At 44.3% G+C, this 15,309-nt stretch overlaps 1 protein-coding gene across 1 annotated transcript in view; it reads right to left on the reverse strand.

Moving 5' to 3' along the window:
- Positions 1-11,700, reverse strand: part of LOC126188817 (polyglutamylase complex subunit TTLL1-like) — a 62,587-nt gene extending 50,887 nt beyond the window's left edge. The window contains exons 1-2 of the mRNA XM_049930430.1: positions 11,594-11,700; positions 936-1,001 (exon numbers count right to left, since the gene is read on the reverse strand). Coding sequence (XP_049786387.1) covers positions 936-1,001; positions 11,594-11,700 — 173 coding nt within the window. The remainder of the gene's footprint in view (positions 1-935; positions 1,002-11,593) is intronic.
- Positions 11,701-15,309: the final 3,609 nt, after the last annotated feature.

A 15,309-nucleotide genomic window follows, 5' to 3' on the forward strand; every position in this document is an offset into this window, starting at 1 on the left:
TGCCATGAGTTATGAGGCTACCTCAGTAGTGTGCGGCATAAGTTGAGAATTTGGATCTGACAGGGGGCGCGGTTGTAGCTACCACTGCGTCCGGATGGTGTAGAGATGCCATGAGTTATGAGGATACCTCAGTAGTGTACGGCGTAAGTTGAGAATTTGGATCTGACAGGGGTCGCGGTTGTAGCTACCACTGCGTCCGGATGGTGTAGAGATGCCATGAGTTATGAGGATACCTCAGTAGTGTGCGGCGTAAGTTGAGAATTTGGATCTGACAGGGGGCGCGGTTGTAGCTACCACTGCGTCCGGATGGTGTAGAGATGCCATGAGTTATGAGGCTACCTCAGTAGTGTGTGGCGTAAGTTGAGAATTTGGATCTCACAGGGGGCGCGGTTGTAGCTACCACTGCGTCCGGATGGTGTAGAGATGCCATGAGTTATGAGGATACCTCAGTAGTGTACGGCGTAAGTTGAGAATTTGGATCTGACAGGGGGCGCGGTTGTAGCTACCACTGCGTCCGGATTGTGTAGTGGTGAGCGCATCTGCCTAGTAGGCAAGAGACCTGGGTTCGATTCCCGATGTGGTACAACTGTCTAACTTGCCACATTAAAGTAAATCAGTGCCCACTGGCAGCTAACGCTTTTAATTCTTTTGTGTCTGGACTTACAATTTAATCTGGGTGTTTGTTCTTCTTCCGACGTTGTCCGATCGTCGGCCGACGTCGGAGTGGATCGGACTGGGAGAAATGTAGGTGTAGTCTTAGACACTTACATAATGCAATTACTACACCAAGGGGCCTCACAGTATCTAACATTACTATCACGTAATACCACGGATGCTAAAGGATTTCGCAACATGCACTATTACCAATAAGCAACACAACGGCTGCATATTAAAAGTTGGAACTGAATGTAGGTGGGAAACAGAAGTGTACTTACTGCCAATCGTTCAGCCGCATCCCGCTTTCAACGCCGAAGATGCTGCGGCACGTCTGAGTACTCGCCCTAAAGATAAAAGTTTCAATTTATGCCTTGTCTTAAACTGCAATAACAGTTACACTTAAGAACAGTTACAAATTCGTTGTTTTTCTTTGTGTTCAAAAGAATCTTACAACTGTATTTAAAGCTCTTACCTAAAATGTTTCCATATGTACAGGTGTTTCAAAGAAAATGTCTCATATTCTTACAGTAAGTAACTTCCTATAATGATGTGGCTGGAATTCAGTCGCTTTTGAGATATGCGCAGTTGAAGATTCGCAGTTCTTGGCCTATATTTTGTATACATATGAGGCAAGATTCACAAGTGATGGCAACTAAATTATTACAATACTCACATCTGAGCAGAGACGGATGCTCCAGTTGCAGTGGAGGTGAGACATCAGGATGTCGTCAGCTTCAGAGTCTCGGCAGGAATCGTCGGTCACAAGACATTCGAAGCATACACGATACCAAAGATTTTAACATGCGCTACGTATCACCGACTTTTGTGCGATGAGTTACCAGCACCCTTGCAGAAATTGACCTCCGAAAAGACGACTGTGTTTTGTGGACGACGGACGATCTCCACATTTTCTACTGATCTTGCGACAGGACCTCACCGCAACGTTTCGTAGGTGATGGTTTGGTCGAGAAATTCCAGTAGCATAACTTCGCTGTTGATTGGATTTGAACTCACTGGATTTCTGGATATGGGGACATTCAAAGACACTTGTGTATGCCTGATACATACAAAACCTGCAGACATTACAGGAGCATGTGAAAAATGCATGTGACGCATTTACAATGGAGGAAGGCGTATTTGAAAGAGTGCGTGATTTACTGTGAGAAGAGCCGAATAATGAGACAGAGTACGTGGTAAAGAAGCACGCCCGGCTAGCCGTGCGGTCTAACGCGCTGTATTCCGAGCGGGCAGGCGTACCAATCCCCGTCACAAATCCGCTCTGCAGATCAGGTGTGCCGGCCAGCCTGTGTATGGTTTTGAAGGCGGTTTTCCACCTACCTCGGCAAATGCGGGCTGCTTTGCCATATTCCACCTCAGTTACACTATGTCGGCGATTGCTCCACAAACATTGTCTCCATGTACGCGTACACCATAATTACTCTACCACGCAAACAGTTGGGGTTACACTCGTCTGGCATCAGACGTTCCCTGGGGGCGTCCACGGGTGGCCGAACTGCACAGTGACCCTGGATTCGGTGTGGGGCGCCGGTGGGGCGGGTGGACTGCTGTGGCCTGTTGTGCGGTTGTGAACCACTGAGGGCTACGGCGGGACGAAGCCTCTGCGTCGTTTCTAGGTCCCCGGTTTAAACACACAATACAATGCAATGTGCACTGCCTGTAGTGTCTACTTGTACATAACGGATATATGGGACTGAGAGGATGGACTGGATGATATTTTGCCATATAATTGTTTCCGGACATGTGATTACAGGAACTTTGTTCTAGTTTTCACGAATACTACTTCCTGTAGGAATATGTGACTGTATCTCAAAACCCAGCACTACCATTCCGTGAACCGTAGAGCACACCTAAAAGTCCGAGCGAAAAGCAACGACAACAGCTGCAGTTCATCACATAGTCTTACCGAACTTCATCGTTCCCAAAACATATTAAGGTAAACACGGCAGGATAACCTCCTACCACTCTTCCATAGGCCAATGATCTTGTTCTCATCACTGTAAGTGACTACACATTCAGACTTACGATCGCGCCGTTCTGAACAGAAGTAGAACCAGGAGAGCGGAGTTCTACTGCCTCAATACGTACATTTTTATGTAAACGGCACAGCCTAATTTCCATTGTGTGTCGGAGAGCACTTTCTGCACCGATTATCATTTTCTTCTTTTCCTGGTCCATTCGCGACATCAACAGAACGACTGCTGGTAAGTATCAACAGTTCAGTGGCTACAAGTTGATACGCTCAGATTTATTAAATGAATGTTGTTGGTTCTATTCTTCTTCTACGCTTTCCTTTGTGATATAAACATACACACGTGTACAAAAGCTAAATGTACTGCATAAACAGCACCAATTAAACCATCTCGTAAACACCCCTCTCTTTGCGTATACCTTTGTTTCCTCTAAACCGTACAGAAAGTTTTGCATAAGTTATATCATGACTGTAACAATCTGTCTGAAACATGTGACCTTTTACACATATCCTCACTTTCAGAACCAAATCAATGTCTTATCTTTTCTAGTAACGGTAGCTACATGTTCAATCCTCTGAACATTGCTAACTGTTACTGTCGTAACTTACTAACCACAAATTTGGACACGTATAATCATCATTTCCTCCATTAGTTTCTTTAATATTGTTTTACACGTTTTTCTATCTGTGCTCCACCAATTCTTGTTTATTTTCCATAAATCTGTGTGTCTTTTCTAGTGTTACCATCATCTGGTTGGTTGAAAATCTAAAACTTCCGGTCCGATGCACTGGAAGATCTTAATTCACTTGTCAAACAAGTATAAAATAATGAAACAAGTAAATAATATTTTACAATCTTCCATTTGTCTGTTGTTCAATCTGTCTTTCTTCTCTTTTTTCAAACATAAAATAAAAGTAAAACTGCAAGGTTTTCCTTGATTGTGAGTACAGTAAAACTCCGTCCAGATATTCCAAACTCAACCCTCCTTTGCCCCACTCACAGCTTGCTGATATTTGGCTGAGAAACATCTGACTCTCAAGTAGATGGTATTCGAACAGTCCGCTCTGCCTAGAGGGTGAAGAGCAGTAGAAAACAGGTTCTGTTTCCCAAAGATATTTCCTCTGCACCACTCCTAATACTACTGACATATTTAACTATGTTTAACTGGAAGCATTAACAACACTTTAATGCACCGCGGCTCTATTTCTCGGTTAGGACAAGGAAAAGTACAAAAAATTAGTACGACTAGTTACCTTTTGTTCTCTTTGTCACGTATCTTGTAGCTACTTTAGAAAACAGCTGTGAGAAGTAGCCTCTCTGAAATACCAAAACACAATAACTTGAACAAAAGTGGCATTCGCTTCGCAGTAAGGTACACTACACATGTGACTACACACAGAGGTGACAAATCTCATGGGATAGCGATATGCGCATATACAGATGACGGAGGTATCGCGCACATAAGGCATAAAAGGGCAGTGCACTGGTGGAGCTGTCCTTTGTACTCAGGTGATTCAAGTGAAAAAATGTCCGGCGTGATTATTGCCGCACGACGGGAATTAACAAATGGCTCAAATGGCTCTGAGCGTTATGTGGCTTAACTTCTGAGGTCATCAGTCCCCTAGAACTTAGAACTACTTAAACCTAACTAACCTAAGGACATCACACACATCCATGCCCGAGGCAGGATTCGAACCTGCGACCGTAGCGGTCGTGCGGTTCCAGACTGTAGCGCCTAGAACCGCTCGGTCACTCCGGCTGGTGGGGGAATTAACAGACTTTAAACGGGATGGTAGTTGAAGCTAGAAGCATGGGGCATTCAGTTCCGAGAATCGTTAGTCGATTCAAAGTTCCGAAATCCACAGTGTGAAGAGTGTGCCGAGAACAAATTTCAGACATTACGTCTCACCACCACCCAGTGGCCGGCGGTCTTCTTGGGGGAATTAACAGACTTTAAACGGGATGGTAGTTGAAGCTAGAAGCATGGGGCATTCAGTTCCGAGAATCGTTAGTCGATTCAAAGTTCCGAAATCCACAGTGTGAAGAGTGTGCCGAGAACAAATTTCAGACATTACGTCTCACCACCACCCAGTGGCCGGCGGTCTTCTTAACGACCAAGAGCAGCGGCGTTTGTGTAGAGTTTTCAGTGCTAACAAACAAGCAACATTGCGTGATATAACCGCAGAAATCAGTGTGGGACGTATGGCGAATATATACATGAGTACACGGCGGTGAAATGGGGCGTTAATGGGCTATGGCAGCGGACGACCAGCGCTAACAGCAAGGCATCACCTGCAGAGCCTCTCCAGGGTTCGGAACCGTGTCGGTTGGACGCTAGACGAATGAACATTAGTGGCCTGGTCGGATGAGTCCTGATTTCAGGTGATAATAGCTGATGGTCGGGTTCGAGTGTGGTGCAGTCTGTTGTGAATTGGCAGGAGCCAATTCACGGAGTTTGGAGGAAGCCGAAAGGCACGCGTTTAAGCTCACGCAGGCTGGCGTGAGGTCTGGAACAATTAAAGGAGTTTATAGTAGCAAATAAAGTACGTAGTTGATGTAATGCTTAACTTTAATCCATAATTGGTGAACATCGGTCTAACGGTACAGGCATCACAAGATAGATAACAAATGTTAATGGCACCTTGCTAGGTCGTAGCAAATGACGTAGCTGAAGGCTATGCTAACTATCGTCTCGGCAAATGAGAGCGTAATTTGTCAGAGAACCATCGCTAGTCACGTCGGCTGTACAAATGGGGCGAGTGCTAGGACGTCTCTCTAGACCTGCCGTGTGGCGGCGCTCGGTCTGCAATCACTGACAGTGGCGACACGCGGGTCCGACGTATACTACCGGACCGCGGCCCATTTAAAGGCTACCACCTAGCAAGTGTGGTGTCTGGCGGTGACACCACACAGACCTCACGAAGCCGTGGACCCCAGTTGACAATAAGGCACTCCGCAAGCTGTTGGTGGCTTCATAATGGTGTGGCCTGCATCCCCTGGTCCAACTGAATCGATCCTGACGAAATGATTATGTTCGGCTACTTGGCGAGCATTTGCAGCCATTCATGGACTTCATGTCCCCAAACAACGATGGACTTTTTAAGAATGACAATATGCCATGTTACCAGGCCACAATTGCTCGCGATTGGTTTGAGGAACCTTCTGGACAATTTGAGCTGAACATTGGCCATCCACATCGCCCGGCGTGAAACCCATCGAACATTTATGGCACGTAATCGAGAGGTCGTTTCGTGCACAAACTCCTTCACTGGCAACACTTTCGCAATTATGGACGGCTATATAGGCAGCATGGCTGAGTGTTTCTCCTCGGAACGTTCATTGACTTATAAAGGCTATACCACGTCCAGTTTCTGCACTACGCCTGACAAAACGACATCCGACACGATACTAGGAAGATAGCTACTGAAACTATTGGCACTAATGTGCATTTCGTGCAACTGTTTCAGCTTCATGATCGGCCTCATCTTAATGCGGCTGTCAGGCGCGTTCACATGGGGCTGGAGAAGGCACTGATGGCAGACGACATGGGCCACATTTCAGTTGTGCCAGTTGAGTCTATCAGTAGATAATGTCTCACTAGGCATGGCCTGCACTTCAATAGGTATGAGAAGGGGGGACTGGCAAAGCTGGTAGGTGACAGTGTAGTGGGTGGTGGTGGGTCACTTACGGAAAAATTCCTGTAGTAGTTGCTGTAAGAGCTGCAAGTTTTTTAGATTTAAGTCAGCTGATAGGTAGACCTGCTTATAGGAAGTCCCTCAAACTAAGGGCTCACCTTCAGAGGGCGTCATGTTTCAAAGTAGAGAAGGAATTGGCATGTTTCATCAAAATATAAGAGGCATTGGAGATAAAATTAATGAACTGCTTATAGATGTTGACTCTGCAATTATTGGTTTATCGGGGCACCACTTAAATAATTTGACAATTCAGAGTCTTCCTTTACCAGGATGTAGATTATCTGGCTGTTTTTCAAGGAGTTCCTTACGGGGTGGGAGAGTGGCCATGTACGTAAAAAACAGTATTCCATTTGAGTCCACAGAAGTATTGCGGTACTGCACTAAACAGATATTTGAATGTTGTGCTATTCAATATAAATTTTGTATATGATGGTGCAAGAGAAATAATGTTGGTATGTTTCCTAAATTCATACGATCTGATTCAACTGTGTTTTTTCCAACTAGGGTGCAGGGGAACAGTGGCACAGCCATAGACAATATTTTTATTCATTCTTCATTACTAGATGAGCATTCAGTTAGTAAAAGACTGAATGGCCTTTCAGACCGTGATGCACAAATTTTAACACAAAAAGGCTTTTGTACTCAAAAGAATGTGGCATATAATTACAAAGTGTGTAGGAAAGTTAATCCAACAGCAACAGAGAGTTTTTTAAACCTCGTCAAAGAGCAAGAGTGGCAGGATGTTTATAGTACCGATAACATAGATGACAAATATAATGCATTCCTTAACACATTTCTCATGCCCTTCGAGAGTTGCTTTCCATTAGAACGTACTAAACGGGGTACTAGCAGTAAAAGGCAGCCCGGGTGGCTGACTAGTGGGATAAGGCTATCATGTAGAACAAACCGGGAATTATATAAAAATGTTAGACGCAGTCACGATCAAGCTACAGTAGCCCATTACAAACAATATTGTAAGGTGCTTGAAAATGTTATTAGGAAGGAAAAGAGTATAAAAATGTTAGACGCAGTCACGATCATGCTACAGTAGCCCATTACAAACAATATTGTAAGGTGCTTGAAAATGTTATTAGGAAGGAAAAGAGTATAAAAATGCTGGACGCAGTCACGATCATGCTACAGTAGCCCATTACAAACAATATTGTAATTTGGTTAGAAATGTTATTAGGAAGGCAAAGAGTAAGTGGTATGCAAATAGAATAGCCAATTCACAAGATAACATAAAAACCATATGGTCAGTTGTGAAGGAAGTGTCTGGTCAGCAGCACAAGGTTGACGATGTAAAGCCAGTTCGTAGCAAAAATATTTTTGTTGCTAATAAATCAGACATATATGCAGTAATTAACAATCATTTTCTGAGCGTTGCTGGTGAATTAAGTAAAAATTTAGTTCCTACAGGGAATCATGTTACTCTCTTTGCATATGCCTTTCCGAGATTGATATCTGAAATACTCCTCTGTGATACAGACAAGTGGGAGATTCAGTCAATAATTAAATCACTGAAGACTAAGGACTCTCATGGATGTAATGAAGGGCATCGCAGAGTATTAAAGAACTGCACTGCACATGTTAGCCCCGTATTTAGGGATATTTGTAATTTTTCCTTTATGAATGGTCAGTTTCCTGAACGATTAAAGTATTCAGTAGCAAAGCCGCTTTATAAAAAGGGAGAAATGGACAATGTAGACAATTTTAGACCTATTTCTATGCAATCAGTTTTTGCTAAAGTTATTGAAAAGGCTGTGTGTACAAGGATAATTGATCATTTTATATTAAACGATTTGCTATCCAATGTGCAATTCGGCTTTAGCAATCCTCGCTCAAAATGTTTAGGACAATTGACTCATTTAGTGAGTTATTACGTGGGTGTGAAATTCGTGGTAAGCAAAATTTTATTTCGGAAGACTTTTAAGTTTACCATGAATGCATTCAGGAAATATTTAGGAAATATTTAGATCACTTTGGTCATTTTTAAATATACGTAATGTAGAGATAACATATTGTCAAATCTGTTTAGTGCATCGATAAAGCTTCCTGTATCGTACTTGTGTTCATCTTACTGTTAACGGTAGTACCTAAAAGAGGCAAGAAGTTTTCACTCAAATATATGTGAAAATCTTCAACTGTGTGTTTTCTGAGGTTCCCCTACGCTCTGCCAAAAAGAATGTTACTTCATTTCCATTCCAATATATCTTTAGATTCAAGTAAGTTTTTTGTTTACTTGAGCACAAACTTACATATTTCAGCTTGATGGCTGACGGCTTACCGAGTATGACCTTTCAGAACATGCATTACTCAATCGCGTGATTAGTTTCTTAAAACTTTATGCATGCGTTGCACTTCATTTATTCAGTAGGCATTTGTTTAGCAGCGCATTGCACTGAATCTGGATTTGTTTGAGATCTACATGCTGCTTACTGCTTTGCTACACGCACTATGGCAGAGCAGAGGAAAGCAGATATTACGTTGTGCAGGCAGCGTTACAATTTTGTGGCCCTCATTAACAATTCTTAGATATGTTTAGGGAACCGTGATTACTGGTCATTTTCTATACGATTCCGAAACTGTGTCCGTAACTACGTGTAGACAGATAAGAGGTTGTGGAGAATTAGTTTTAGTATACGAATGTCATGTATTACATTAGTATAATGGTAATCATCAATAAGATTTCGTGAGAACAAGCAGTTACCAAGCTACACCCACAGATGATAGGCCATATTCCATCATACATTTAGAGGATTTAATTTAAATAAACATTACATCTTACAACCATCAACAAAAGCAAAAGGAGGGTAATGGAATGTAGTCTAATTAAGTCGGGTGATGCTGAGGAAATTAGATTAGGAAATGAGACACTTAAAGTAGTAAAGGAGTTTTGCTATTTGGGGAGCAAAATAACTGATGATGGTCGAAGTAGAGAGGTTATAAAATGTAGACTGGCAATGGCAAGGAAAGCGTTTCTGAAGAAGAGAAATTTGTTAACATCGAGTATAGATTTAAGTGTCAGGAAGTCGTTTCTGAAAGTATTTGTATGGAGTGTAGCCATGTATGGAAGTGAAACATGGACGATAAATAGTTTGGACAAGAAGAGAATAGAAGTTTTCTAAATATTGTGCTACAGAAGAATGCCGAAGATTAGATGAGTAGATCACATAACTAATGAGGAGGTAATGAATAGGATTGGGGAGAACAGAAGTTTGTGGCACAACTAGACTAGAAGAAGGTAGGATTTGTTCTGAGGTGTCAAGGGATCACAAATTTAGTATTGGAGGGCAGCGTGGAGGGTAAAAATTGTAGAGGGAGACGAAGAGATGAATACACTAAGCAGATTCAGAAGGATGTGGGTTGCAGTAAGTACTGGGAGATGAAGAAGCTTGCACAGGTTAGGGTAGCATGGAGAGCTGGATCAAACCAGTCTCAGGACTGAAGACCACAACAACAACAACAACAACGACAGGTAGAACCTCCGCCAGCCAGCATGGTCAGTGTTGTTGCCAGGTCTTGTAAGGTATGTAAGAGACGAGTGAAGCGTCGGTCGTAATCACACTGAAGGACATCGAGGTGCTTCATACTCGTATGAGACAGTAGCTGACAGAGTTTGAAAGGGGCCTCCGTGTGGGTCTGTATTTTGCCGGCTAATCGTACCGGGCAACATCGAGATATGTGGGCGTTTTTATGTGACAGTAGCCTAATGCTGGCCAGTATGGGAATGCCAGGGTATACATTCGTAATGTCAAGGTTCCGGTCCACCACATTTAATCACCACATGAGAAGATCGCTGTAGTGGTGCACCAAGCTCATCGTAACCTCTTCCTATCTGTGACTGCCATCCGTGAACATGTAATGGGCTGCGTGCTACATTCTGTGCCGTACCGCACCATTGGTCAGAGACTAACAGCAGAGAAATTGGAGACTCACCCTCCTATGGACAGGCTACCGTGTACAACGCAACACCTACGGCTGCTAATGGGATGGTGCTGTGACAGCAGAGCTGGACTGCTGATGAACGGCTTCGCATTGTGTTTAGGGATGAATCACGTTTGTGCACCACCCCTGATAACCGTTTTCAGCGACTATGGCGATGACCTGGTGAGAGGTCCCATTTTTCCAGTGTTCTGGAGGCGCACAGCGGTGTTACTCCTGTCGTCGTGGTATGGTCAGGTATGACTTCGGGTCACGGGTAATAGTGACTGAGGGAACTGTGATGGCTGGGTGGTACGTCACGGGCATCCTTGGTCTTCATGCACTACTTCTCATCATGGTGCCATTTTTCAAGAAAACAATGCTCCTTCACACATGGCATGTGTCTCTATGGACTGGTTGTATTGTGTAAATTTGCAAATTTGTCGTAAGTTCCTGTGGGACCAAACTGCTGAGGTTATCGGTCCCTAGCCTTACACACTACTTAATCTAACTTAAACCAACATCCTCTAAGGACAACACACACAACCGTGCCCGAGGAAAGACTCGAACTTCCGACGAGGTGATCAGTAGAAACCGTGGCAACGCGCCCGAGACCGCACTGTTACGCTGCGCGGCGTTGTACTGTGTTGAAGTACTTCCATGGCCAGAAAGTGCCCAGATCTGTACCCCGTAGAACTTCTGTGGGACCAATTCGGACGTCAGCTCGTCTCAGTACCAGTGTCCGGTGGCCGAGCGGTTCTAGGCGCTTCAGTCCGGAACCGCACTGCTGCTACGGTCGCAGGTTCGAATCGTGCCTCGGGCATGGATGTATGTGATGTCCTTAGGTTAGTTAGGTTTAAGTAGTTCTAAGTCTAGGGGACTGATGACCTCAGATGTTAAGTCCCATAGAGCTTAGAGCCATTTGAACCATTTGAACCAGTGTCCGGGATATCAAGGAAGAGTTACAGCAGTTCTGAGCCAGGTTGTTGAAGGAGAGGATACAGCGGCATCACAAACGAAGCGATGAGGGGTGGGGGATGGGAGGACAGCGTGCAACGTCATAATGGTAAGTGTGGTAAGTGGGTTCGTACCGCTAAGCTCTTTGTAAATACGATTCGATTTCTACTATAAAGTCACATACACTTTCAACCCATGTAGTTCCATTTCGTTTGTTCCCATTCTATGAGCTTCACTTTTTTTGTGACCCAGTGTATGTGTAGTTCCTTTCCAATGAAACAGGACGAAAGAGAGAGAAACATTTTGCTAGAAATACTAAGTGGCCTGGCAGAAGCAAGTTAATCAAACAGGAATTGATACAGATCTTACCAGTAAAAGTTCCAGTCATCTTCTGGTTCAACCGCTCTCCAGCCGCGTTTCTGGAAGTTGACGTCCAGCACAAGCTTTTCCAGGTCATTGCAGTAGTGGACTTTCATGTTGCCTGTGAACGCAAAGGAAAGCATAAGTGGAAGGAACAGAGATACAAAACCTGATAGATAGATACAAAACTCTGATAGATAGAGCAGTAGCAGCAGCGAAAAATAATTAAGGTGGAGTCACGAAATCTGGGAATACATTTGTCTAGATAACATAGATACTACGAGACATGGGTCCGGAAATGCATGCGTTCTGCGATAAATGCATGTTTACAAGAGTTATTAGCCAGCCGCTGTGACCAAGAGGTTGTAGGCGCTTCAGTCTGGAACCGCGCTGTTTCTGCGGTGGCAGGTTCGAATCCTGCCTCGGGCATGTGTGATGTCTTTAGGTTAGGTTAGGTTTAAGTAGATCTAAGTTCTAGGGGACTGATGACCTCGGATGTTTAGTCCCATAGTGCTTAGAGCCATTTGAACCGAACAGGAGGTGTTCAATGTGGCGTCGATTCATGAAGACTCTCCCGTCTGCCCTCCGTTGTAAGGAAGTACACCCGATTGTTATTGTGTCTACTGGCATGCACTGAAAACATGACACTATCGTGTCCGCCCATCGTTGATTGGCGTGGCGTAGACCAGTTCCTTCAAGTGTTCCCCTAATCAAAAGCGTAGGGGTTTGAAGTCTGGGGAATGAGCAGGCCAAGGTGTGCGTCTGCCCACCCCCCTCCTCGTCTCCCCCCTTCCTACGACCCACGTCTTGAAACTTTTGCGTCTGCTGTTCGTGCACACTGTGACGTAAGTGTGTTGGTGCGTCATCATGCATGAACCACATTTGTAATCGTTGCTGTTGTTGCACAGTCTCCAACAAGGTAGGTAACACATTATTGAGAGAGTCCAGATACTGCGCCCCAGTTAACCTTTGTGGTGGCACTTATGGTCCTATTAATCTATCGCCAAGTACACTTGCCCATATGTTGATTGAGAATCGGTGTTGATTCCCTCTTTCCTGAATTGCTTGGGGATTTACATCTGCCCATAAATGCTGGTTAAGGAAATTCAAAGCACCTACCTCATTGGTAAATAAAATCTCGCATGTGAACAGTCGATTTGCGGCACACTTCTGCAACAGCCATTGACAGACCCGCCGTCTGCCATGATGTGGCGTTAGAGCCTGAACGCGCTGAATATGATGTGGATACAGCTATTGTTCATGAAGTAGCCCCAGATCAGAGAGTGCGACACGCCTGCTACTGCTGATGCTGCTAATTACCGCACACTGGTCCCCAGGGCTTTCATACTCCGAACGTAGCACACGATCCACCACGTCAAGTGTGAGGTCTGTGCAGAGCCTTACGAGGTACAAGGGAGCCGGCGTCCCTCAGACGCCGGAAAAGTCATCCGAACAGCTAAGAAGCCACTGAGCTGTGGATATTTTCCAGCATAGAGGGCACGGGTTCGCAGGCTAGGTCCATTTGCTAAACCATAGCGAATAACATATCCGCCATTTCACATGTCGAGTAGTAGGCTTTCATTGCTAACAAGTGGTGGCAGAGAGAAAATTCAAATATACTACACTATTTCCAAATAAAAACAGCGCAATAACAGTACACACAGTACACAACAGTAAATCCGCGTTTGGAAGAAGGTAAAACACCTTGATACGTATCCAGGGTTAATAGTACTGTACAGTAAAGCACACGAACACGACAAAAACTAACGTACCCTACAAGACGATTCGAACTGCACAGCTGATTGCAGGTCAACTAATGGTAGGTAGAATACTGTGAGCTAGACATCGCTGCGGCCAGGAAAAGATCCTGCAAGAACAGGACTAACGACGACTGAAGAGAATCGTTCAACGTGACAGAAGTGCAACTATTCCGCACACTTCTGCAGATTTCAATGCTGGGCCATCAAGAAGTGTCAGCTTGCGAGACATTCAACAAAACATCATCGTATACCCTTGATTACTGCACGACACACAGATTTCACGCCTCACGTTTGCCAGTTACCACCGACATTCGACTGTTGATGACTGGAAACATATTGCATGGTCGGATGAGTCTCGTTTCAAATCGTATCGAGTGGATGGACGTGTTTGGGTATGGAGACAACCTCACGAATCCGTGCAGCCTGCATGTCAGCAGAGGAGTGTTCAAGCCGGTGGAGGCACGTAATGGTGTGGGGCGTGTGCAGTTGGAGTGATATGGGACACCTGATTCGTCTAGATATGACTCTGACAGGTGACACGTCTGTCAGTTCACATGCAACCATTCATGTCCATCATGCATTTCGAAGGACTTGGGTACTTCGAGCAGGACAATGCGACACCCCACACGTCCAGAATTGTTACAGAGTGGCTCCAGGAACACTCTTCTGAGTTTAAACACATCCGCTGGCCTCCACTCTCGCCAGACATGAATATGCGATGCCTTGCAACGTGCCGTTCAAAAGAGACCTCTACCGCCTCCTACTCTTGCGGATTTATGGACAGCCCTGCAGGATTCATGGCATCAGTTCCCTCCAGCACTACTTCAGACATTAGTCGACTCCATTCCACATCGTGTTTTAGCACCCCCGCGTGCTCGCTGGGGCCCTACACGATATTAGGCAGGTGTACCAGGTTCTTTGACTCTTCAGTGTATAAACCCGTGTTTATCTAGGAATGTATGCTTTTCCGGAACCGTGTTTACTAGACTTACTTTTCTTGTTTCAATGCGTACTTCACATATCTAACTATTCAGCACTTTTTTGAGCACCCTATACATGAAGTAGGTACCTAAAAACACGACTTTATTTGAATGCAACTTTATGTCAAAATTTCAAAGCAATCGGACAAGAATTTTCCGAGATTAACGATTTTAAACAAATGGACTGTAGTATTTTCATGTATATAGACGCAAATATTTGAATATCGCCATTTAAGTTCTTTTTAGTGTTTCATAAGACTTTATTTTAATTTCTTTCATTATATATCGTCAGTTGAGTAATTTTACCATGTATATTTCATATTCTTTATGCTGAATTACTTTTTCTTGTGGTACTTCTCACACGAATAAAGAAGGTTACGAAATCAGCGTCCTCTGCTGTGATGAAGCTATGTTTTTGCGGCTGTCCTTCCTTCCAGAAGTGCTGCTTCAGCCGTGGAGTCTGAAAAGCAGGGAGAAGGTACTGAGAGAGGTGAAACTGCGCTTTGAGGTCGCTAGAAGAGTCAGGATGTCTCAGTAGGTAAGAGCATTGGCGATGAGAGGCAAGGTTCCTCGTTCGTGTCCCAGTGCATCACACAGGTCCAATCATCCAAAGATTTTTAAAACAGTACCCACTCCGATGCAGATGAAAGATTCTTACTAGAAACATTCCCATGGGCTGTGGATAAATGATTTCTCTGCGCCATCCTTTCTTCCAGCACTGCTTACCTACCAAGGTATTCAGGAGAGTTTCTGTCAAATTTGGAATGTAGGAAAAGGAAGTGCCTGAAATAAAGCTTCGGGGGCAGGCAGTGAATAGTGCCTGGATAGCTCAGTAGGACAAAATAACATTTCCCGTTGGAGGCCAGGTTCCAGGTTTGTGTCCTAGTTGGGCCAATAGTTTTTAATCTACAGCGAATTTTCATGCAGCAAATCTCCTCAACAATCACTTCGTAAAAATATCATAGAAACGTTATGAGATCGGTTC

The sequence above is a fragment of the Schistocerca cancellata genome, chromosome 5 (assembly GCF_023864275.1).
Source record: "Schistocerca cancellata isolate TAMUIC-IGC-003103 chromosome 5, iqSchCanc2.1, whole genome shotgun sequence".
Taxonomy (NCBI): domain Eukaryota; kingdom Metazoa; phylum Arthropoda; class Insecta; order Orthoptera; family Acrididae; genus Schistocerca; species Schistocerca cancellata.